At 27.6% G+C, this 23653-nt stretch overlaps 2 protein-coding genes across 2 annotated transcripts; one reads left to right on the top strand and one right to left on the bottom strand.

Annotated features, from left to right (window-relative positions):
• The first annotated feature begins 1758 nt into the window (after positions 1-1758).
• LOC129989329 (speckle-type POZ protein-like) lies at positions 1759-15239 on the top strand. Its single transcript, XM_056097789.1, has 2 exons — positions 1759-3521; positions 15130-15239. Exon 1 carries the CDS (start codon positions 1955-1957, stop codon positions 3497-3499), a length of 1545 nt encoding a protein of 514 aa, XP_055953764.1. The 5' UTR covers positions 1759-1954; the 3' UTR covers positions 3500-3521; positions 15130-15239.
• LOC129989331 (phosducin-like protein 3) lies at positions 6494-23455 on the bottom strand. The gene is made up of 7 exons (XM_056097791.1): positions 23339-23455; positions 19030-19067; positions 16783-16912; positions 14750-14840; positions 11820-11963; positions 7918-8126; positions 6494-6672 (listed from the first exon to the last, which is right to left on the bottom strand). Exons 2-7 carry the CDS (start codon positions 19033-19035, stop codon positions 6545-6547), a joined length of 708 nt encoding a protein of 235 aa, XP_055953766.1. The 5' UTR covers positions 19036-19067; positions 23339-23455; the 3' UTR covers positions 6494-6544.
• Positions 23456-23653: the final 198 nt, after the last annotated feature.

The raw sequence follows: 23653 nt of genomic DNA, 5'->3' as shown, positions 1-23653 counted from the left end.
TTTAAGAGTATTTCAAATTAATTCCTACTTTTCTAAATTAATTATTTCAGTCATTCACTTTTAAAAATGAAAAAAGAATTGTCTTCTGTCTGCCATTGTGTACAGAAGACTTAAATGCACTTGCTATATTATGCATCGAAAAGGAAATTGGAAAAAAAAAAAAAAAAAAAAAAAAAAAAAAAAGAATTGTAATCTGAAGAAATTAATTTTTCCGAAATAATTAATAGCAAAAATGAAATCACGCATTTAATAAACTTGCAATAGTAATATATACTCGTGTTTGTATTTTTTTTTTTTTTTTTTTTTTTTTTTACGTTACAAAAAATTTAGGACCTTAAATAATTTCTTGCACCCAGGCTCCTTTATAGAGAAGACCGGCTCTGAATATCAATACAGGTGAATCAGAGAATAAAAAAAATGAGTCTGTCTTGAACGGTATTGTTAGAAAGAGCTATAATTTGATAAGAGGGATAAAATTTAAGATAATAATGTGGCTAAGTAGAGGATCACCCCATAAAAAATTATTTAAAATGTAAGTTTATATCATCTAGATATTAAATACCACCAGGGTGCACCTTAGATAGGAATGAGGAGCTTCCAATATGGTGGTTGGTTTTCACCAACGTAGATGATAAAGAAATGGTGTGACTTCAGCTACCCCTGCCAATAATGAGACTTGAATTGGGAGAAGTTGTACCGAGGCCAGTGATTATCCTTATTCAGTCCTTACTCAGTTATTCAGTTCTGGTGGTAAGGTCAAGGTTCGGAACCGGAGGGTTTCAGGTTCGAGAACCGATTCCACGAAGAAATATCGTGTGAGCGGCTCTGGTGCACGTTAAATCCATTGGGGCTAAACGTCCTCCCACTGGTGTGGAGAGGGGGTGACAGCTCAGGTTTTGCCCTCGTCATCTGATCGCGGTTCAAAATTACGAGGTCCGTCCCAAAATAGCGCTAGTGCTACTTTAAAACGGGACGTTAATATAACTAAACCTAAGCCTATTCAGTTCCCGCCAATACTGTCGCAGCGCCCGGTCATTCAGCTTTTTCCGTGTATCTTTCATATAAGAGAAATTGCATTTGATTATCTAGATACTGAAGTCGCGAAATAATAAAATATCTGTAATAAAACAATGCACATTTTGCACTTAAAATTTTGTATTTTATTTTTGATCAAGTATTAATTAGGGAGATCAAAATGTATTTTTACACTTTAAAAAAATAATTATTTATAAACAAACAATAATACAATAAAATTACGAGGTCCGACCCAAAATAGCCCTAGTGTTGCTTTAAACGTTAATATAAAGTAAACCGACCCTGCTGCTTATAAATATGGTAATAATCAAGTGAATAAAATAACATAGATAGGAGCCTGAGCCATTATATTTCATAAAATATTGATTTTAGCCTAATATTTTATGATACTGATTTGACTAAGTGTTGATGTTACATTTAAATTTTGTAAATCAAAAAGAGAATGTGCTGCAAATGTATTTATTTGGTAGCAAAGTTTATCGCTAAGTTATCGATAAGCCTGCGACTCCAGGGAATTATCTAGTTGGAAATCCGCCACTACTCTTTATTGTTATGCTCTCGATTGTGAACGGCAGAATTATGAGAACGCTATTTACTTACTGTATGAAGGTCAGACGCCGGAAATCACTGTAGTCGGGAAGCCTATCTGTGAGGGAATTTTCCCTTTTTCACTTTAGATTCGATAACGTATCTGTAGTTCTCTCTTTCGTGACGTTTGTAATCATTTGTAAGAAATATTTTTGCCGTGTTCATAGGCGGTTGGATTTTCTACTCTGAAACTCGTTTTTGGAAGTTTATTTCGATATAAGAGAGTGGTAATTTATAGTTAAGTTTGTGATTTTTCGAATGTGATTAGAAAGCATTATTATATATTTACAATACAATAGACATTGCGCCAGTTATTAATTTTTTTTTTTTCATGGCTCGTCAAATAACCGATGAAAAAAACTTCTATTCTATTACATGGGCTGTAAATAATTTCAGTTATTGTTGGCAAAAGAAAAATGAAGCTATCGCCAGCCCGATATTCTCCCTCTATGTTCCAGAAGAAACTAGATGGAAGTTATTGTTATTTCCGCACGGAGTAACTGTTTCAGATGGCAGTTCCCTTGCTTTTTATCTTTATCGAGACCAGGATTGCGATGGTCCAGAAAATATAGAAGTAGAATACAATCTTGAATTCATAGCTGCAAATGGCTCCATCCTAACTAAAGGCGAAACAAAGCATAAATTCAGTAAAGAAAGTCGATGGGGTTATCCATGTTTTCAAAAGAGAAAAACGGTATTCATAACAAAAAGAATGAAATTTTTGCCACAAGACATCCTGACAACACGTTGTTCAATGAAACTGAACAGAATTCTTGACCAAAAATCTATTGAAAATAGGAATTTATTTGCGAGAACCATTATTAATGTTGAAAGGAAATCTCTTCTGTGGACAATAAAAGGATTCAGCAGTTTTGCCACGGATCAGAAAAACGGATTAGTAATTAAATCTGCATCTAAAGAGATATTGTTAAAAATCGATCTGTTTCTAACTGGCGGACAGAGTTCTGAAGAGAAAATTAATCTGGATATATGTCCTGGTGATAGATGCATGAATTTTTTTACAATGAAGACTTTGATATTGGTAAATGACGAGATGGAGGAAGATATCAATGCTGGTGAATTCGAATGTTGGTGTGAATTTGGAAAATGCTCGACGTTTACTTTGAATGTTTCGAGGAATAAATTGATGGAAGATGAAGTTCTTTATTTGCCCAATGATGTCTTATCTTTGAGGTTAGAATTAGCCACTTCCACTGGCTTTGCTTTTGAAGGAGTAGAGAAGGTAGATTTTGGAACAATTTCGCACGGAACTTCAAATGAACTTCTAGACAACTGGAGCAAATGCAATGCTGAAGGTAAGAAAACTAAAAATTCATGTGCATTAATAAATGATTTGACATCTTTGTTCAAAGATCAAAGCCTATGCGACGTGAAATTGCAAGCAAAAGCAAATGTATTTCCCGCCCACACATCAATTCTTGGTGCAAGGTCCCCAGTGTTTAAAGCGATGTTTTCTACAAACATGAAGGAGAAACTGAATGGATGTGTTGATGTTTCCGATTTAGATGATGAAACTGTGCGACGTTTTCTCTTATACCTGTATACCGACAAAATAGAAGAATTGGAGTGGGAAGCTGTTTCCCAGCTATATAAAGCTGCAGACAAATATGCAATAATTTCACTCAAGGATCAGTGTTCTATGCTTTTGAAAGACGATTTGAATCTGGAGAATGCATGCAAAACTTTACTTCTTTCTGACTTGCACCAAGACGAAGACTTGAAAATTATTGCTCAAGATTTTATTCTGAAAAATGCCAAAGAAATTTTTAAATCCGAGGAATGGATTGTTTTGTCGGATAGTTATTCAAAATTAGCTCTAGAGACAACACTTCGGAATTGGAAGCAAGAGAGTTGATAAAACTATTGAATTTCATGTGGTAACTATACATTTTGACTAATCATCTTGTACAGATTTCCCGTACAAAACTAAAAAAACATTCTGATATGTTCTATTCTTTCATGTAATAATTAAGCTTTCCATATGAAGAAATTTTTTCACATATCAATTATTTCTTTAATGTTATAGTTATCTTATTGCTTTAAATGTATGTTAAAAATGTACTATACCTAAAGACAATCTGTTCAAAATATGGAATAGATCTTATTTGATTTGCATATACTCTATATATTTTAATAGGTTAATTAATGAACTTTTTCAGTATCTTTGAATATGATTATGCTCTTCAGTTCTACGTGATCAAATTAGTTATGCGTTGAACTATATCAAAATAATTAAAATGGCTCCAGAAATTTGCATAAGTCCTATGTTAATACTTCAAAAAATCGATAGTAGAATAATTTATTTTTAAGGAAAGTGTAAATGTGCATCTGCATCTAGAAAAATTATTTCTATTACCAGAAAAACCAAAAGGCAATCTCAAATTTGGGAACAAGAAGTTTCCAGAATGGTCGTTGGTTGGCTTTGTCTTGGTGGGCACAGAAATGACGTGAGGTACGCTACCAACTACTGATGACGAGACATGCTTCCTATAGGATGGTTCTACCATGACTAGTGATGACATGTCTCAATCATACTTTCCACAAATGATATCTTGGCATTCTGAAAATTCAATTTATCCAAATGCCTATTGCATATGAAGTAACCATAGTTTGTGTTGTCAGGAAAATCATAAAATGGCCAGCGTTTTGATAATACGTGCTGGTTTGATCAAATGACTAGGATTGTCCTAATTTTTATTAATTAATAAATAGCTGATTTGGAAAAAAAAATTAAACTGCCTAAATTAGAACATGGGAACCAAGAAGAATAATTAGCTTCTTTGATGAGGAATTATTTAATGTATTATAACAATGTTTCTAAATTTTATTCAAGCCAACACCACATCTCTTTACAATATATAGGGCTGAAATTGGGACAAAAACTTTGCTATTTGCAATTTAAATACTTAAGGAAAGAAAGCTTACTAGAAATGGACATTTAAAATATAATATTTTATGCTGTTCTTTCTATAATTATTTTAAACATTAAATTAATATTGTAAATTTATCTAAATTTTGCTGCTATAACATGAAAAATTCAAAAGGCTTTTTATTTTATATTAGTTGATTAATTGAGCAATTTGGTTAAATATTATTTAAATAAATATGCTTGCAACTGATATATATAATGAGAAATAATAGTTTTTTGTTCTAGTTCATTTTAAGCTATATATGTAGATTTAATATTAAATTGCTGTAGCTAATATATATACAAAGTCCATTATTTAATTCATATATATTGATATAGAAAATTTGAATTGGAAAAATATTTTTTGTTTCCTTTGTTCTGACAAACTCTTTCTTAAATTAAAATTTTGTTTAGTGAAATCACGGCTAACACGAACTTTTAATATAAATTCTTTGATAATTTGAATTTCCTGTATGGCTTTTGAAATTTTCTTTTAACATTAAGATATCGTTTTCAGTTGAAATTTTTCTAGCTTATTTGAAATTTAGAAATAGAAAACCTTGAAAAATGATTTTTATTACTAAAGTTTTTCTGCTAATGAAATATATCACAAATTTTATTCTCAGTGAATGGATTATAAGGTCCTTAAGCTTTTCAAATCTCAAAATCTCTTTTAAAACCTTGGAATACTTTAGATGTAAACTATCATTTTGCAGTTTTATTATACATCTGTAATATTCAAAGAGCTGTAATCTGTTTATTAAAATTATTATATTTAAAATAGATGAGTAATTAGTGTAATTTTATTTATTTAGTATTTAACAACAACTACAAAATATTTTTAATAGTTAATTTAGAAAAATTTAGATACTCAAGTTATAAGGGCTTTATACTTTTCCTTTAATATCATAAAAATATGTAATATACTCCCAAATATCCGGTTCACGTCTATCCGGCTTAATTTTCTTTTATCATACTTAAATGAGGAAGGCAAGGCGTTGCAAGGGCAACATTGCCATTGTGACAGGAAAAGAGCAGTGTTCTGTTCATTGTTTCGTCAATGTGTAATGGACCTTAATTGTTGCCACTGTTCCGGATTTTAACTGCATAGTTCATACAGTATTCGTAATAAATTCTTGAAATGTGCAGTGCAGTATTTAAATATATGTAAACTACCAGTACAGAGCCTTTTATTTTAACTCAACACTTCACCGACAACTGCTTCTATGTTTCACTGGGCCGTAGCACATTTGCATTCTATGCGACCTCAGAATGAATGGAGGGCTTAGTACTCAATAAGAAGAGAGGAAATATGTATTGTAACAATGAGTTTTGGTATAAAAACTTTGTCCTCTGGTATTGGTGGACAAAGAAATGAGTTCATAGAACTCTGACTTATCTGGCATTTTTGTTATCCCGCCACTTAAGACTGGATAACTTAGCATTTAACAGCAATTATAGAATATTTTTAATAGTTAAAAAAAATTATATAATTTGAATGTAAAAGCTTTTTTCTTTTCTTATCATAAAAGTATTGTTAATTTTATCTATTTCGGTTATTGTTATCACTTAGTTAATGCTATCAAAATTTTTTTATAACTGAAATGACCACATTAAGCAACGTCTACTGCAGTGTATATTTAAAGTTTCATAGCGCATAAAGTGAATTGTTTATGGAAATATGTGAAACACAGGAAACATAATTTAACAAGAAATGCAATATTCTTCCAATGTAAACAAAGGAACATGAAATTTACACTTACCAAAATATATAATTAAGTTTTAAAAATCTGATTTTCACTATGGAAAGAAGCATTTCAAAAATCTAGAATGGTCAGTTTCTAAACTTTTTTTTTTGTGTGTGTGTGTGTGTGTGTGTGTGTGTGTGTGTGTGTGTGTGTGTGTGTGTGTGTGTGTGCGCGCTATGAGATAAAAAAAAAGTTAAAAGGGATCCTTTTTTTATTATAAATAAAAGCTCTTTGAACAACATGGTTACCAATCGTCATTTCCAAGAAATGATCCTCTAAGAGATGACATAAGAACATCTTCAACTTGCTTCCTGGGATTGCATTCAAGATCTGTCTTTAAAACACCCATTTCAGCCAGCATCCATTCTAGTTCTAAAAGGGGTGAAAAAAATGTGCCTGTCATATAAATAAGTCCTAGAAATACATCACTTTTTTATTAAAATTAATTTTATTAAATTAGATCAAATTAAAATTATTGGTCTAATATTTTTTTAATTAAAACTGACAGTAAGTAGGAATTTATATTTAATGTGTATCATTTATATATCTCTTTAATAAATGATACATAATAAACAGTAATAATTTTTAAGAATTTATAAATTAAAAATAAATGGACAATTTCCATCAATATACAGTAAACAGCAATTATACTTCAAAATAAATTCAATTCACAAATAACTAATATGATTTTTTTTTGTTAAATGAATGCAGTTATTTAATGAATGAAACAAAATAAACAGAATTTTAATAAAGAATAAAAAAAATTATAAAAAATTAAAAGAATTAAAAAAAATTTTAACAGCTAAAAAAATCTATAAATAAATAAACAATTTTTATTAACAAATAGTATACAGAAATTATACTTCAAAATAAACAATATAATTCACAACTAATATCCTAATTTTTTTAAAGAAGCAAGAAATTTCATTTTTTTAATTGTATGTCTTATTTAGCAGTAAAGGCCACGAGAGAATGACGACTTAAAATACAGGTACTTATGTTCATTATGAAAAAATAATAATAATAATAATAATAAAGAAATAAATAAAATAAATACATTTCAGAAACAGTATATTAAAATTTTCAGTTTTGACTTTTTACTATTAAAAAAAATTGGAGCCAGGGAGAAAATTTGAAATTAATTATGAATTTTCCATTGCAAAACTCCAATATATTGGTAGTTAACTATTAAAAAACTTTTAAATATATTGATCGGCAAGCAAAAACATTTAAAAGTCGAACTGTTTTGTTAAAGTCAGTAATGAAAAGCAGTAGAAAATGATTATAGAAACACTCTTGAAGATTTATAAATGATAAGATAGAAAAGCCAAGAAGGCAAAAATAAGTCTCTCCAAAATCCTTTATATTTTAAACAACTGACAATTGTAGGCATAAACAAATAAAAATACTAGAGGAAGATTTTTTTTTCATTTCAAATATTTAAAATAAAATTTAAAACCACAATTCAAAGTCCAGAAATATATTAATAATAATACAATAATATAGATGCACACAAATTTTCTGGTTGTTTCAACTGCATTCAAATAATTATTGATGGAAGAAAATCAGTGAATTGAATGAAAACTTAAAACAGAACATCAAAATAAATTAACATACCATCAGCTTTAAAGTTGAGATTACCAAATGCTTCAGGTCCAATTAATTTGTGCTTCAGTTGACCTTCATAATAAACAAATAAAGTAGGAAGATTTCGATCAGGGTAACCTGCAATGCAAGTGTCAGAAATGCTTCTTAAGAATTTCACAGCAGGGAACTTCTTTGATAAACTGTATATGTAGTTATTGATCATTGTACACAAAGGAATGCTGCAAACAAGAAATGTTTTATTAAAAAGTTGGCAGGGAAATCATTATAAACATAGGACTTAGATGTAAACTTAGCTCATATTTATCATATAAGAAATCATTCAATTAACCGAACTATTATTAAAAAAATTAGTAACTTTCCTATTAATGTGACAACAGCAATTATTAAATAAAAATGTTGATGTAAAATGACATTCTTATTACTAGTCATAATATTGTCACAAGTCTGTAATGTTGCTTCCCAGCCCAGTTAGTTCAGTCATTGGAAAGACCATTGGATGCTGAGCATGTGCCGAGTTAGTGATCCCAGAGCTTGGCGACGAATTTAGCAACAAAATAGATAATACTGGAATCCTCCAGAATTCTGGGGATGGAGCCAATAGGAACCGAGATATGTCGAATTTTTCTAGAACCTTCTCTGCCTGCCCCCAGGAATTATAAAAAGGCAGTAGTCTCAAGCCGAAGTCAGTCGTGAATTGAAACTTGGAGAGTTAACAGCAAATAGTTGGATCAGTTCAGCAAAGAGCAAACTTTGTATGGAGCTTAAATGATTGCTGAATTGAGCTGTGTGTCTAGTCCTGGTATTTATTGTGGAAGCAGCAATAAGTTGTATGAAGAGTAGCCAATCGTGTAGTAGCGTGGCAGCAATTGGTTACAGCTAAAGCGAGGAGACAGTAGAGAATTGCAAGCATTTGGGAAGACTGTAGAGAGTAGCTAAGAAGATTCCCTCCTCCTGTCTGGTCTCTTTGAGTGCTGTGGTTGTTATTACTACTGATAACTACTTGTAGGCTACTACTTCCCTGTGTTCATCTCGACTATACACTTGTTGTTTGCTATTGAAGCTTGTTGCTTGTGTTTCTTCATCAACCAACAAATCGTAAAGAACCCAGAGTTCCATTAGATTTGGTGTCAATTGTAAAATGGTCTTTCCAATGTTTGAACTAACCGTGCTGGAAAGCAACATTACAAATTTGTAACAATTTTGCCATTTGTGACAAAAATCACTGTAAATATATTTTGATCATTTCTATTAATGGAAAAATACAGCATCTGGCATGCATTTTAATAGCAGTCAAGTTTACAGGAAAATACTAAACTTACTTATACTAAATACTTATCTCTACAAATGATTGATAGGAAATAAGAAATTGAAGAAAGAAGATAAAGAAATAAAATGATCAATACTTTTTTTTATCTTATGCAAAGAGAATGCATTAGATAATTAAAAAAATTTTTAATTATTAGAATTTCTTCTTTTATACATAAATACTTTATCAATCATCAGCAAGGACAAATGATTAAGTGGCATTTAAATTTAATCATTTTGTTCCGACAGAATTTTTAATTCCTTTTTCTTAAGACAATAATAATATTTAAAAAAAAAAAGAAAACACTACTGTGCATTCAGGAAATTCAAATTGTGGTGGCATTTAATCAAACTTATTTGCATCAGGTTCAAGAAAAGTAATATATTGCATTCTTTTTCTGTTCATCTAAATAAATCATGTTTCTTGTTATCTAACGTATATAAAATTGTCATTTTACTGAATTCTATACTTGGAAACTTTGGTAAAATTAATTCTTTATTTTTAAAAGGAAATAAAATTTGAAAATGTTAACTGCTTTATTAAAAATTAAAAAGAAATGTACACAAACTATAAATTATTTTTATTAAAAGAATTCATTATTTCAAATCAACCGAGTAAAATTTTATGCTAATTACAAAAATAAATAATGGTTAAAAAAATCAGTCCCCCACCCCCAAATCTGATTGTAAATTATTTTTTTTATTCCACAATTCAAATTAATGGGAGAAAATTTCTTAATGAAGAAATTCAATCAAATGTCAATTATAACTACTCTTAGTATGACATTAATATATGCATGCTTTTTTTTTTTTTTTTAGAAATTACTGTAAGTGAAAAATTAAACTTGTGGAATAAAAATTCAGAAGAATAATTTTTTATATCATTGCCAAATGCTAAGAATTTAAAACTAAGAAGGTTATTTAAGAAAATGAAAAACATTTAAACCACATATATACATATATGTTTACAAATTGAGATGATGATGAATTATACAGTAAAGTAATATTTATGTTTTTCATTTATATAACATTTACATTTATTTCTTCATATATATGTTATTTCATCACTGGCCTTAATCATTTTTAACCGTTACTATGATGTATTATGTGCAATAAATACAATTTATATAAAGTAAAAGATACAAGACAAAAATACAGTACACTCCCTATTATCCGCGGAATTGGGTGACGCGGCCGCCGCGGATAACAAAAATCGCGGATAATCCGAAAAAAGCTAAAAACGGGTATAGCAAAAGAGAAAACAGCCATTCCAACTTTGAAAAATCGTTTTATGTACAATAAAACGTAAAATAAACAGCAAGAAATGTTTAACTAACGCTTAATATTTTAGAATATCACTCAAAACTAACCTAAAATGCATTTTGTTAATGAAAACAGAAAAGTGCTTTGTACTTACGAGAGGCGTCAAGGATACACAGAAAAATTAATACATATGCACTGTTTGAATACTGTAATGTATTATGTAATTACAAAAGCATAACTGTAAAACTGCATCTCTTTGAAGAAATCAGTCAAAAAAAAAAAAACTTTGTGCGACAGGCGCGGATAATCCGCACGCGAATAATCGGGAGTCTACTGTATTACATTGATTTCCTTAAGGTTTTTTAGGAGTATTTGAATTGTAATATCAATACCATAATTTTGGAATTATTCACAAAAGATGAATTAATATAAAAGAAGATGTCTGGTAATAATTTTTAAAAAAACTGCACCCACATAAGAACATGAGAAAATGGTTTCAACTTACTTTAAAAATGCAATGGTAAAGGTAATAATAAAAGTGTAATTTAAAGATGTATTGAAAAAAATTTGAGCTTATTTAATCAAAGTGCTAATAAAAAACATTCAATGACTTTAATTTGATACAATTTCTTCATTAAGCTATATTATTTATGTCAATTTTATATTTAATAATCAATCATATTAATGTTGTATTTAATAATCAATCAGCACATCCAATAACAGTTGATGTTTTTAATTAATGCCTACTTACACATACCTAATTTTTATAAAATAAAAACTGTATAAGTAAGCGATAAAGGTATGAATGCTCTCACTTTTATACTAAATATTTAATTTTAAAATTGAATTTTATCTTCAATACTGTTTAGTAATATACAAATGCTAAAAATCAAACTTAAAATTTTCTTAGCTTTACATGAATTTACATTAGAACTATTAGCTTTATAATAATCAAAGTTTTTTATTAAAGTTCTAATTATATGTTCCTTTTTGCACCATTTTATGCCAATCCCTTAAAAGATGTACAAATAGTAATTTACTGTATGCCTTATTTTTTTAAAAGAAATTATTTAATTTGTTTCTTCAAACTTATTATTAAGTAACCTACTTGTGTATTATATTCAAGTTCCGAATAAGAAAAAGGTAAACCGAAACACATTTAAAAATTGAATTTTTCTTTTGAAATTATAAATTAAAATCTGAAAATAATACATTTGTTTTAAAAATAATTTTTACTAAGACATAAGTTTAACTGTAAAAACAACCATCAAACACACTAATAAAAATGTAAGTTGTTTTTTTTTAACATTAATAGTACCAATTAACTTATAAAAATAACATACCCTGGTTTATATAAATGTAAAACAACCCACACACCAGGTCCAGCATTATTCACTTGTTCAACATAATCTACAGCTGAAATGTCTCTAACATCACCAAATATTTCTTTGGCTGCTTGCTCTTTCATTTCCTGAAGTCTCTTTTGCCTTTAGGGAGAAAAATGAATTCAAGATATTATAAAGACAGGATAAAAGCTCTCTAAAATACTTATGTGCTTTTCATAATTACAAAATATTAATTTTAATAGACCACAGCATTGTAAGGCAAGGAATTTTTTCTTTATATATAATGGATATTACCTACTCAATGATTGATATTACCTACTCAACATGCCCATAAAAGCTATTTATCAATCAAAAACAAATCAAATTTAGCTGATTCTAATAGGTCTCAACTTTTAAAAGGATATTTAAACCTGATTCAATATATTTCTTTACAGCAGGTTTCAGATGCAGAAACTTTAGTTTTATGTTGCTTAGTTAATTATTTTCCCCCATTAACCTTTATATGCCATATTATTTGTGGAGGCATGCTCTTTTTTGTTTTGTTTATACAGTTGAGAATGTCATAATTCATTCTGCAACCTTTATTTAAAAGTTGTGACTTGAAAAATAAAATGTTCAAGTATATATTTAATTTAATTTTTTTTTTTTTTTTTTTTTTTCCTTTCAACAAAAATTTAATATTGGCAATGGAAAATAAGTTGTTTTTCATTCATAAACCAGATTTGAAATATTTTTTAAAACATTTCTCCCATAATTTATTTTTTTAAAGTTAAAAACACGCTTTAAGCTTAGGTTTGTTTTGTTTTTTTACTGAGCATTTAACACTGCTGTTCTGTTCGCACTTACTATATGCATGTAACGTTCGGGTCAATATGACACGAACACAAAATACTAACTGCGGAAGCCTCTGTGAAGCAGGTTTTCAGTAAAATAGTTTTTTTAAAGATGTATAAAGTTTCTTTTAATATAGTAAACATGATATATATATATATATATATATATATATATATATATATATTATAAATGTTTAATTGCATGTAAAATATTTAATAACATGAGCATGCATATTAACCCTTAAATAAATTGTAAAATAATTTCAATCTTACCTCATTTTTATTAGCACCCTGGACAATAATATGATACATGAAACTTACATATGTGTTTTTTACAATTCTTGCACAACATATTTGTTTTATTGCCGTTGCTTGATGGGCAGAACTTGCATCTCACACGTTTATTATTCACCTGTAAATTAACAGTAGGCCTTGGTGATGTATCACTTTGCCTTTTACCCTGATCTTTTTTACTATATTGCAGGACTCTTCAGTTCTAGGGAGATCTTGTCTTGTCTGAATATATGGGTCAACCAAAGACATGCCTAGTTCTTCTGAAAACAACCTTCTTTTTGTCAATTTGTTTTCATTCCATTTCTTATCTATAGATGTCCACAGAATAAATGGGTTGTAAGCAGAGGTATCCAGCATATTATAAAATATAATTAGTGGCCATCGATTTGTTTTTCTTTTACAAGTATATGTATTTATCAGCTGATCAAGAGTATCAACAGCTCCTTTAGTGGCATTGTAATCTAATACGATTTTTGGCTTTTTGTCTAGTTTGTCACTAATCAATTTATCATGATGCATTGTGCTCATAAGAATAATATTCTTATTCTTTTTTGGAATGCAGTTCATAACAGTTGTATCATCTGTGAAGTAAAAGCTTGAACTGTGTAACTCATTATTTGTCATTTGATCAGGTAACTCAGGTTTATTTTTTCTTATAGTTCCAAGCATAGTAATGTTATGTCTAAGCAGAAGTTGTCCCAACATATATGAAGTAAAAAAATTGTCGCATGTTACATTGTGTCCTCGAAGTTCATATGTGAGATCACTCACAACTCGCATGCCTTGATTTTTTTTCCCGATTTTGATTTCCAATATAAATCCGTGCCTTTAGAACATATGAAGTTTTACTATCACATAGAGTCCATATTTTGATGCCATATTTCGATGGCATATACTGCTTAATGGACATCGACCACGAAAAGCAACTAATTGTTCGTCTACTGTGACATTATCCCATAGATTATATAGTTTAGGAAGAATTTCAAGCCATTTTTCCCAAATGTCCCGAATAAGAGCAAATTTATCTGTACGCCTTCTTTCTTGACAAGTGTTGACTAAAAACTGTTTTTGGAAGTTATTCTTTTCGTTTCCCGCTTAATTAATAATGTATCATGCATTTTTTAAACAGAATTAAAAGAAAATATGAATCGGGTCATATTGACCCGAACGTTATATTGATACAATTTTTAAAAACATCCAGAAAATATTTAAATAGAAGAAAATCCTTTTCAGAGGAATAATATAGCATACAAAGTCATAAAGTATCATTTAAATATTTACATAATGTTTTTTTGTGAGCCGTTAAAAATCATTTCGGGTCAAATAGACCCGAACAGAACAGCAGGGTTAAGAGTTAAAATGTCAAATTAAAAAAAATTATAATAATGAAAGTTAACATAGAAAGAAAAATCTAACATTTTATTAATGAAAATTTAAACATCAAATTAAACCATTAGAAACATGTAATAAGAATTGTTAGCATACTTTAATTCGAAAACTTTTTTTACTTTCATCTACGTCATTTCTTTCATCAAAAAATGTTTATAGGAAAAATATACTTAATTAAAGAATAAAATCTTAAGCAGCAATATTTATTCTAAATTAAAAATGGAGTCTTTACTTTTTGAAAATATTCGGTATAAAATATTCTTCATTCAGTATCCATGCATTTTTTTTTTTTTTTTTTTTTGTAAATATCTTTTATTCTTCACCCAAAATAACATAAAGCAAACTTTGGAAAACTTTGGGAAAATTAAAAGTCTGTCAAAGACTTTAATAGGATATAAAAATATGATTTACCTGTATTCTTCAAGAACTCTTTCATCCTCTTCATCTTCAATGAAATCTAGTTCATCAAGAGTCATGTCCTCAATCCTTTTCTGTCCATTTTCTAGGAGAATGAAACTAAAATATTTGAAATATCTTATTTGATATGTCAAATCTATATTAATATAAACTTCAGAGGATGTACCATAGAAATATGATTGGTGCTCTAAGCATTAAAAATTTTAGTGCAAATTATATATTTATCATTGGGTTCAAATAGTAAAGATAGTCTCTGAAGAAGTTGCATTATGCATTTATGAATTGCAGTTATTAAAATACTGTATAGCATGAACTGGATTAAAAAATTCATACTATATGTTATGTTACTTTCAATAAATTATTAACCCTTTCAGGACATGGAGCCTCTATCCTAGATGCATGCGCTGGGTGGAGTATATACGAAAGGAATCATCCCACAGGGTGGAAGTTTTTCATCACTAAGCCTAACTTTGAAAAAAAAAACACAAAAAATAAAGTTTAAGTTCTACCGTCGTCATTTTTGCAATCGTTTTAGATTATTAGTTCATTCAAAATACGATCATGTTATTCCACTGACAAACAGTGTTTTCTTGCCATAATAACCTGAAACCAAGGCTTTCCATAATAAAAAGAGAAGAGTGTGAAATGTATCCAAAAGCTACATGAAATACAACCAAAAATGATAATAAAACCAAAAAAGACTAGTTACAGTTACATAGAAATAACAAAAAAAAAAAAAAGAAAAAAAAAGAAGAAGAAAAGAATTCAGGGAGAAACTAGAAATGCAAATTATTCCATCAAGTGGAAAGTTACCCAACCCAGCTTTGTTTATTTACATTACTCTTACCCCCTCCCCCACAAAAGCTGATGAGTAAAATACCAGAATCATATTAAATATGAACAAACTGAAGGTCAGAATAATATATTTATTTCAAAAGTAATGAATACAGGACATATTCATTACTTTGGCCTGCCTAGTGGCGTTTAAAAATTGTACAAGTTTAAAATGCGCACATGCATCACCTCCCATGAGTTTGATTTCAAGAAATGCACTGCGGTACTCCCAGTAAAACAGGTAGGTGATGCATATATGATACATCCATCGCAAAAAAGTTAAAAAAAAGATGGTCACTATAGGATCACCAAATTTTTTTTAACAATATGGTAATGTATTAACATTCAGACATAAAAAATGAACATCTAATTAAGCAAATCTTGTAATGAATTTAAGTTTGTTAACAGAATTCCATACTTATACCACAAACTGCTAGAAGAAGGCCTGCTGCAGTAAACTTCAATATTTTGATACATATTTTTTAAATTTCACAGCTAATGTGACATGAATTGACAAAATTTCATAGCTAATCCCTAAAAGCTTATGTAACATTATTTCCAGCCATCCTTCATCACATATTGATAGTCACCCATAAGATAACATGTTTATTAGATTTCAGTAAAACTGCTGTTGAGGTCAATCTAAGTCATATCACGTACTTAAAAATAAGTATGTGAAAGATAATAGGCAATAATGTGGGAAAAAATTCTTCAAATTATCAGTTTATTAGACCTTTTAATAAAAGAAGCACAAAAATTTATTCACATATTAAGTAAAAAATCAATTTCACACTTTTAATTCAATTTTCCATATTACCATAGGAAATGTATATATGACAGAGATTATAAAAAATGTATACAAAAAAAATTTAAAACTTTTAAATAAAAATATAAACTATATTTCTAACACAAATAATAATTATAAGTACTCAGTAACTCCAGATTATAATTATATTCAAACAATTCAAATGAATAAAACTAACATGATCATTTTATAATTTTCTTGCATAATTTTTTTATTTTACTTATACTTTACAAATAATACATTACGATTAACTCCATAAATATTATCAGAGATAATTCCTTCTAATGAATAATGTACCACATGACATTTACTGCTGAAATACTGAATAGATTGTTTTTAAAATTAATAATTCATTTCTTCAAAAAATATTTGCTCATGTGAATTTTACCTCTTAATTTTTCTTCAACTGTATTTTCAACTATGTTCACAATTTCATCTTCTGTAAATTCTTTTTCCTTTTGTGGTAAAATACCATGTCGACGTAAAGCATCATTCCATTCAGTGTCAGCATTTGGATCCTAAAACATTTACATTTTAGATATTTAAAAATAGTCATTCATGAAAAACATAGTTACTCATGAAGCCATTAGCAAAGATTAAAATCAACAATTTATGAGGTTTAGAAAACTAGTTTGTATTGTGTACTTTTAATGTAGAAACTTAATTTGAAAGTTCAAACAATCTTTGGAATTGGATATTAAAAATTACATTTGAGAATTTTCAAATAACACTCAATACTATTATTAAATTGGACAATATAGAACAAAAGTTTTGATTAAAAGAACTCTTAAAATTTGACATACATTTAAATAATTAAATTCATCAGGAACTGTTTATACACACGTATACCAACTTGTAGATATTCTGAGATTTCATGGGCAACAAACTGTGCTATCACCTATTAGTGGATTTCTAAAAATTCAATTTATAGGATGAATTCTAAAAAGATTGTTTCAGAAGAAATTGAAAAATCTTTTTTATCAAAATTTATAACACTAGGCATGTTCATATAGATTTTTAATGCAGAAAGTTTTCAGAGATGATTGCTTTTGGAAATATTTTTGATTATCTCAACTTCAATATGCAGTAGTCCAAATTCAAATATTATTTTTAATAATGAATTTTATGTAACATTATGTTATTGATAAATATGTTATTTAACTATTTTTCAAGGGTACAAATAGAGAATGTAAATTCTCTTTAATTATAATGCAGATTTTTTTTAACAACAGGAAAACTTGAGACTATTTCTGATGCATCAAGTCTAATTTTAAAATATTGGGAAAAATAACTGAACTAACTAAATAAATTTTTAGAACAGAGGTCTGTTAATCTAGTGGCAACTAATTGAAGATTAATCTTTCAACTTTTCACAACTGTTTTCACAACTAGTGAAAGCATGTAAAATCAGTTTATGGTAAATAAAATAGTTGGCATCTTAAAGGTATTACATCTAATATACTTTTACACAATAAAAGAAATAAAAAATTAAGCTAAAGTGGAGTTTAATACAGCATCATTTAAACATTTTAAGATGAATATATGTTTTTAGATAAAAGAATATTCCAAGATTGAACTTTGCATAAAACTGAACTAATAATATAAAAGAAAAAAAATTATTGAGAATCTTTCCCTGGAACTGGTCATATAAATTGAAATTAAAGTAAAATGGCCATTAAAAATCACATTTTTAAGTAAAAATATTTTATTGAATAGGAGCTAAAATACAGCATATGATTCTTACCAAAAGTATAAGAAAACATCTTCTAAGATATTCTATCTGTAATCTTTTTAATCACTGTAATAATATGTTTTTTGTATTTGTTATTTGAAAAATTTAAAAGAAATGTGTGTGTTTTTTTAAAGTTCTTAAATTCGGACATAATAATAATCTTATTTATCCTAAGGTGGGTTTACTTTTGTAGACAATTAGAATTATTAGCATTATATAACATCTGTATTTTATCAAATGGATGCATTTCATTCAATATGAGAAGGGGAAAAAGAAGGGAAAATGTTTCATATATTTCAAACTGTCTAATATGAGTAATGTTTTATATTTATTAGTATTATCAAGAGTAAAACTATAAAGCATAAAAGTATTCTAGTCTGTTAACACAGATGAAAGATAAATTTTTAAAATAATCAGTAAAATATGGCCATTACTTTTAAGAGAATCTTTAGAAAAGTGGCAAAAAGATGTGGGCTTCTACATTCTACATGTAACCAGAATTTTGCAGAAAAATTACCCAAAATTTAATTTTGTAATGCATGATATATGCATAATGATATGTATTAGTGTCAACTTTTTATGATATGAATCAAAATAACATTGAAACTTTATGCAACTAATGAAAATTTTAAATCATTAAATGATTACTTTAGAATAAGGAGGAATATCAACATAATATTTCAGGATCTTAAAAAATTTACATTGCACAGTTTTCATATTCTTAGTTAAATAACATGAATTAAAACTATTATTTATAATCAGCAGGATCAAATTAGATTACTGTAAACAAACAGAAATCAAAGATTCTTATAAGTACCAAATTTTCTATATAAATTATGTATTTAAACTAAGCTATCTAGGCAAAACTATATTATACTAAAGCAAAATCAATATGTAACTTACCTGCATGATTCTATGAGGATTTCAACTTTTAAAAAGACCTATACAAAAAGTGACATGCACATTACAATCATCCAGTTATTATGATGAAGATCATTCACAAGCATTGTATGTAGGTAAAATATAAAGAGTGAAGACAATAAATGAAGAATAAATATAATATAATAATCACAAAATAGATATCATGAAGATAGAATAAATTATAATTATGTATTGTATACAACTTTTGGATAGATTTTAATTATAACTCGTCACTTAATTAAAAAAAACTTTTTTGTAAATATGTGATATAATAAATTACAATTTTGGTCTCAAGTTAAAAAAAAATTTATTAAAATCATTCATTAATTAAAAACAGACAATAATTACAATGATTATATTGATTACTATTTACTTAATATGGTTAATTTACCAGCTAATTTGCAATAATAATTATTATTTGTAATAATAATTAACAAATATATTTACACTTGTTTTTAATATACATACAGCATTTATTTAAGTTACAATAGCCTTAACTGAATTTTTGAGCTGTTAGCAATAAAAAATTTAGCAAAATGAAAATATATAGAGAATTTTCCACAGCAACAGATATAATTTCCTTGCTGACTACAAAAATCTGCATTAATTTTATTTAGATCATGCCTGTTACTTGGTATGCTTATGAAAAGTATTTAAAAGAATGTAAAATGGATTAGATAAACCATTCATAAAGGCAGACAGATTTATACTGATTTTAATCTACACATTTTTCCTAATAATAGAAAGCTAATTTTAAGGAGCTTAAAAATTAATTTTAATTCTGAAATCTACATGTCAAAATACATACAAGAATGTGTAGAATTTATTCAAAATACATTGTTATTTTTTTTAACAAAATGAGAATTAACATAATAATTATCCTTTAAAAAATATACAGCATTTTTTCATTAGCTTAAAAGCTTATTTAACTATCATAAATGTTGGTATAAAATATCTCTTCTATTTAGTATAGCAAATATTAAAACATGCACAAATTTTCCATGTTTAACTACTTTAAACAGCAAAACATGTAATTTTTTTCATAAATTTCACAATGCAAAGATGTTAAAAATTAAACAAATTTCATAACACATGAAAATATAATTAGTTTATTGCTAAAAGTACCATGATGAAAAAAAGAAGAGTTAATATTGTTTGCTATTTTCAAATGCCATCAGTGTAACAGAAAAAATTGGAACACATCAATATAAGTACACTGTTTATTGAATACTGATGATACATGAATTTAATTTTATAGAGATGGAATTTTAAAATAATAATAAGAAGAAATTAATTTATTTCTTGACTAGATCTCCTTCTCAACATAAAAGTTTTTAAGCAAAATTCCTCATATTCATAACGAATTTCAAGATCCTCCTATTTTATATTTAGCCAAATCAAAATCTAAAACAGTGGTTCTTATCTTTCAATATTTAATTAAAAATCTAAAAACTTGACAAAAAACGAATAAATTCTTAGCTATTAATACAAACTTAAAACTATTAAAATTATCCAAATTATTTTTCTTATTAAACATTACTATAATTCATTTTGGGTGTATGAATTTTTACTTTGTATATCTTAGCATAATTTCACTGTAAATTTATTTTATTATAATGAGACAAATATTTAAAAAACACACTACACTACATGGTTTTTAATTATTATTTACATTTTGGAAAATTTTTCTTTTCTTATATGCTAAAAGCCAGGCCTCCACTTCACAGAGTTACCACACAAATCTGGGGGGGGGGGGGGAATTCCCTGCATTTTCCTAAAGTATATTCAAGATATGAGGAAATCAAAGAATAGCACGATTGTAAGGAGTGGAAAAAACAAAGAAAGGAAGCAACTATTTATATTATATGAAATAATAGCATATTAAAAGTAGATTTATATTTACATAAAAAAAGAATTTCTCTTCATTATTTAGAATTTAACAAGTTAAATTTAAATATTAAGTGGGGAAGGGGGATATACTATTTCTCATGTTCTTTAACTGTAACTCACCCAAAATTAAGAATTCGGGTGAAATAAAACAAAGCATTTAATGATTACTTACAAAAAAAAAAAAAAAAAAAATCACAAAGCAAGACTATTATTTATTTATTTATTCATTTTTGCCACTTTATGTATTTGGGCATCAATTTTTGCAAATTTATGGTGTTGATCCTTAAGAAATAAGGTACAACGTTTTTTTGTATGACCTAATATACATTTTTCACCTATTTCATTTTCATATGAACGTAAATGAAAATATTTATGATATATCATAGAATGAATTAAAGACGAATTGTACATAATAAGCTTTAATGCCCATGAAAATTAAGCATTAAATGATTGTTGTTGAAGTAAAAAATTCGAATTTGGTTATTTTCGGACATTACATTTGATGTTTTTGGATTTGGCATGTCATTTTTTCCTGACTCTTTTAAACAGGCAAGCAGTCTTGTATATTTTCCTCTTTTAGCATAACTAGTAACTGCTTTCAATATTACTTAGATTTATCATTTTACAAATCGAGCAATGCACAACAAATGTATTTTGCTGAACTTCTCAAACCCATTCAGCAAAATTTCAGCCAGAGTTGATTTTTTTTTTATCCATCCAATTTAAATTAAATATGAATTTTGCCCATAGTTTTGCATGCAGCCCATAGTTTTTTAAAAAAATATCTAATATACTTTGAATAAGCTCACAGTTTCTCAAATAATAAAAAAAATCCTTCAATAAACTCAAGTATAGTAGATTAAACATCACTATGCTGCTTTTGCAGAGAAATGTATTGTTATAATGATACCATTATTTCACACAGTTATAGAAGTCTCACACATTCTCATTAGCTTCAATTCAAGAATTGCATGGAAAAAGACTAAATGTCTCGCAAATCAATACTGGAATAAGGGGAAAGAGTAAAAGGCAGGCGAGTTTCCATATTGTACAATCCTGAATGATATTATTTCATTTTTGGAAGCTATGACTACAATCTTTTATTCTTGTTATCTTTAAAGATCTTCATTTTTTTTAATGGGAAAAAAATAACTAAGAAACTTGAAAATCCTTGTATTATTTCCGTTTTTATAAAAATTTTCAAATTTCCCTACATTTTCCTGTTTTTTTTTTAATTTCCTGTGCTTTTCCTTATTCTCGAAGTGGCATTGCAACCTTGCTTTATCTCATTATTTTTCCAGTTTTTTTTTTAAGTCTTATCAAAATTTTAGACAACAAGGGACTTTCTTATATCTATAAATTAATATCTTCTTTATTATACATATATCAGCATGAACAGCTGACACACATATGACAGGTAATCTAATATTATAATCTAAACTAATATCTTCTTTATTGCACAAATATCAGCATGAACAGTTGACACTGGTACTACTCTCTTCGCATCAACATTTATTAATAAAAATTGGTGATAAAGGAGTATTAACAAAAAAATTATAAAACATTCACTTTCATAACTGGTTTTATAATTACAAAACACATGCTAATTAGTAATCCTAAATATATTTTTTTCGAAGCAAAAATTTTAAATTGTTTCTATGAATTAAATGAAATTATTAAAAAAAAAGTCTTTGTCATTTTTTAAAAAGAAGAAAATCTAAATAAATCTTTTTCAAAAGATTCAAAACATCCAGCAGTACGTATAAAACAATTTTTATGCTGAAATGTATAATCTAATATAATTCGATGAACTTCTCATTTTGAAATTAAACGAGAATTATTAAGAAACCTAAAATCCTGAGATGTTAACTTCTAAGGCAACAAATTCTATTATCTAAAGTATCTGCACAAGAAAAATATATTTTATGCTTTCATGTAACGAAATTTAATATTTTCTTTATACACCTTTTCAAACGCTACCAATCTTTTTTTTTAAATAAAAACCACAAATGAAAGACTGAAAAATTGAAAGCGTTCTAAAATTCTGCGCTCTTTTCTCTATATTGATTTATACCTCTAAATGGCAAATAAATCGCATGAGCGCACACGATTATAAAAATGAAATGAAGGCCGACACTAGAATTTAACCAAGTTATCCAACTATTAATGAAATTTTGAAATATATTCAACACAATGAAAATTCCCACAGAAAATATCTAAAATAATTGCCTTCCTTTTCGGAATACCATGTGCATGACGAATACTGATTCATTAAATGCGTAATAATATATTTCTACAGTAAAGAAATCAATGAAACATAACATTTTATTGCAGTAAAAAATAAAGAAAAATTTTACATACTTATAAATTTCAAAACACAAAGAATCCGAAGAGAACTTACCCTCCACAAACCTTAATTTTGAAGGAACAGAAATCAGCAGAGGAATCTCCTAAAAAGGTTTTGTTTTCAAGCAGTAAGTATTGCTGTTGCCAAATTAATTTTGGCATACAACATAAAAAAATTATCTCAAATTTCCATTCCATTTTGTTAAAAAAAATAGTTGTTAAAAAATAAGAAAATTCTTTACACTATTAAAGCATTGAAATTACTTTTGTTTGAGAAAAATCAAGAATATAATTAAATTTCCGATTTTAAATTACTGCTTCCAATTTTGTTATATAAACTACAAAATATACTTCAACTTAACTACTCATA

Source organism: Argiope bruennichi, chromosome 10, assembly GCF_947563725.1.
Source record: "Argiope bruennichi chromosome 10, qqArgBrue1.1, whole genome shotgun sequence".
Taxonomy (NCBI): Eukaryota; Metazoa; Arthropoda; class Arachnida; order Araneae; family Araneidae; genus Argiope; species Argiope bruennichi.
Note: the sequence above shows the minus strand (reverse complement) of the source record. Positions and strands in the feature narration are given on the sequence as shown.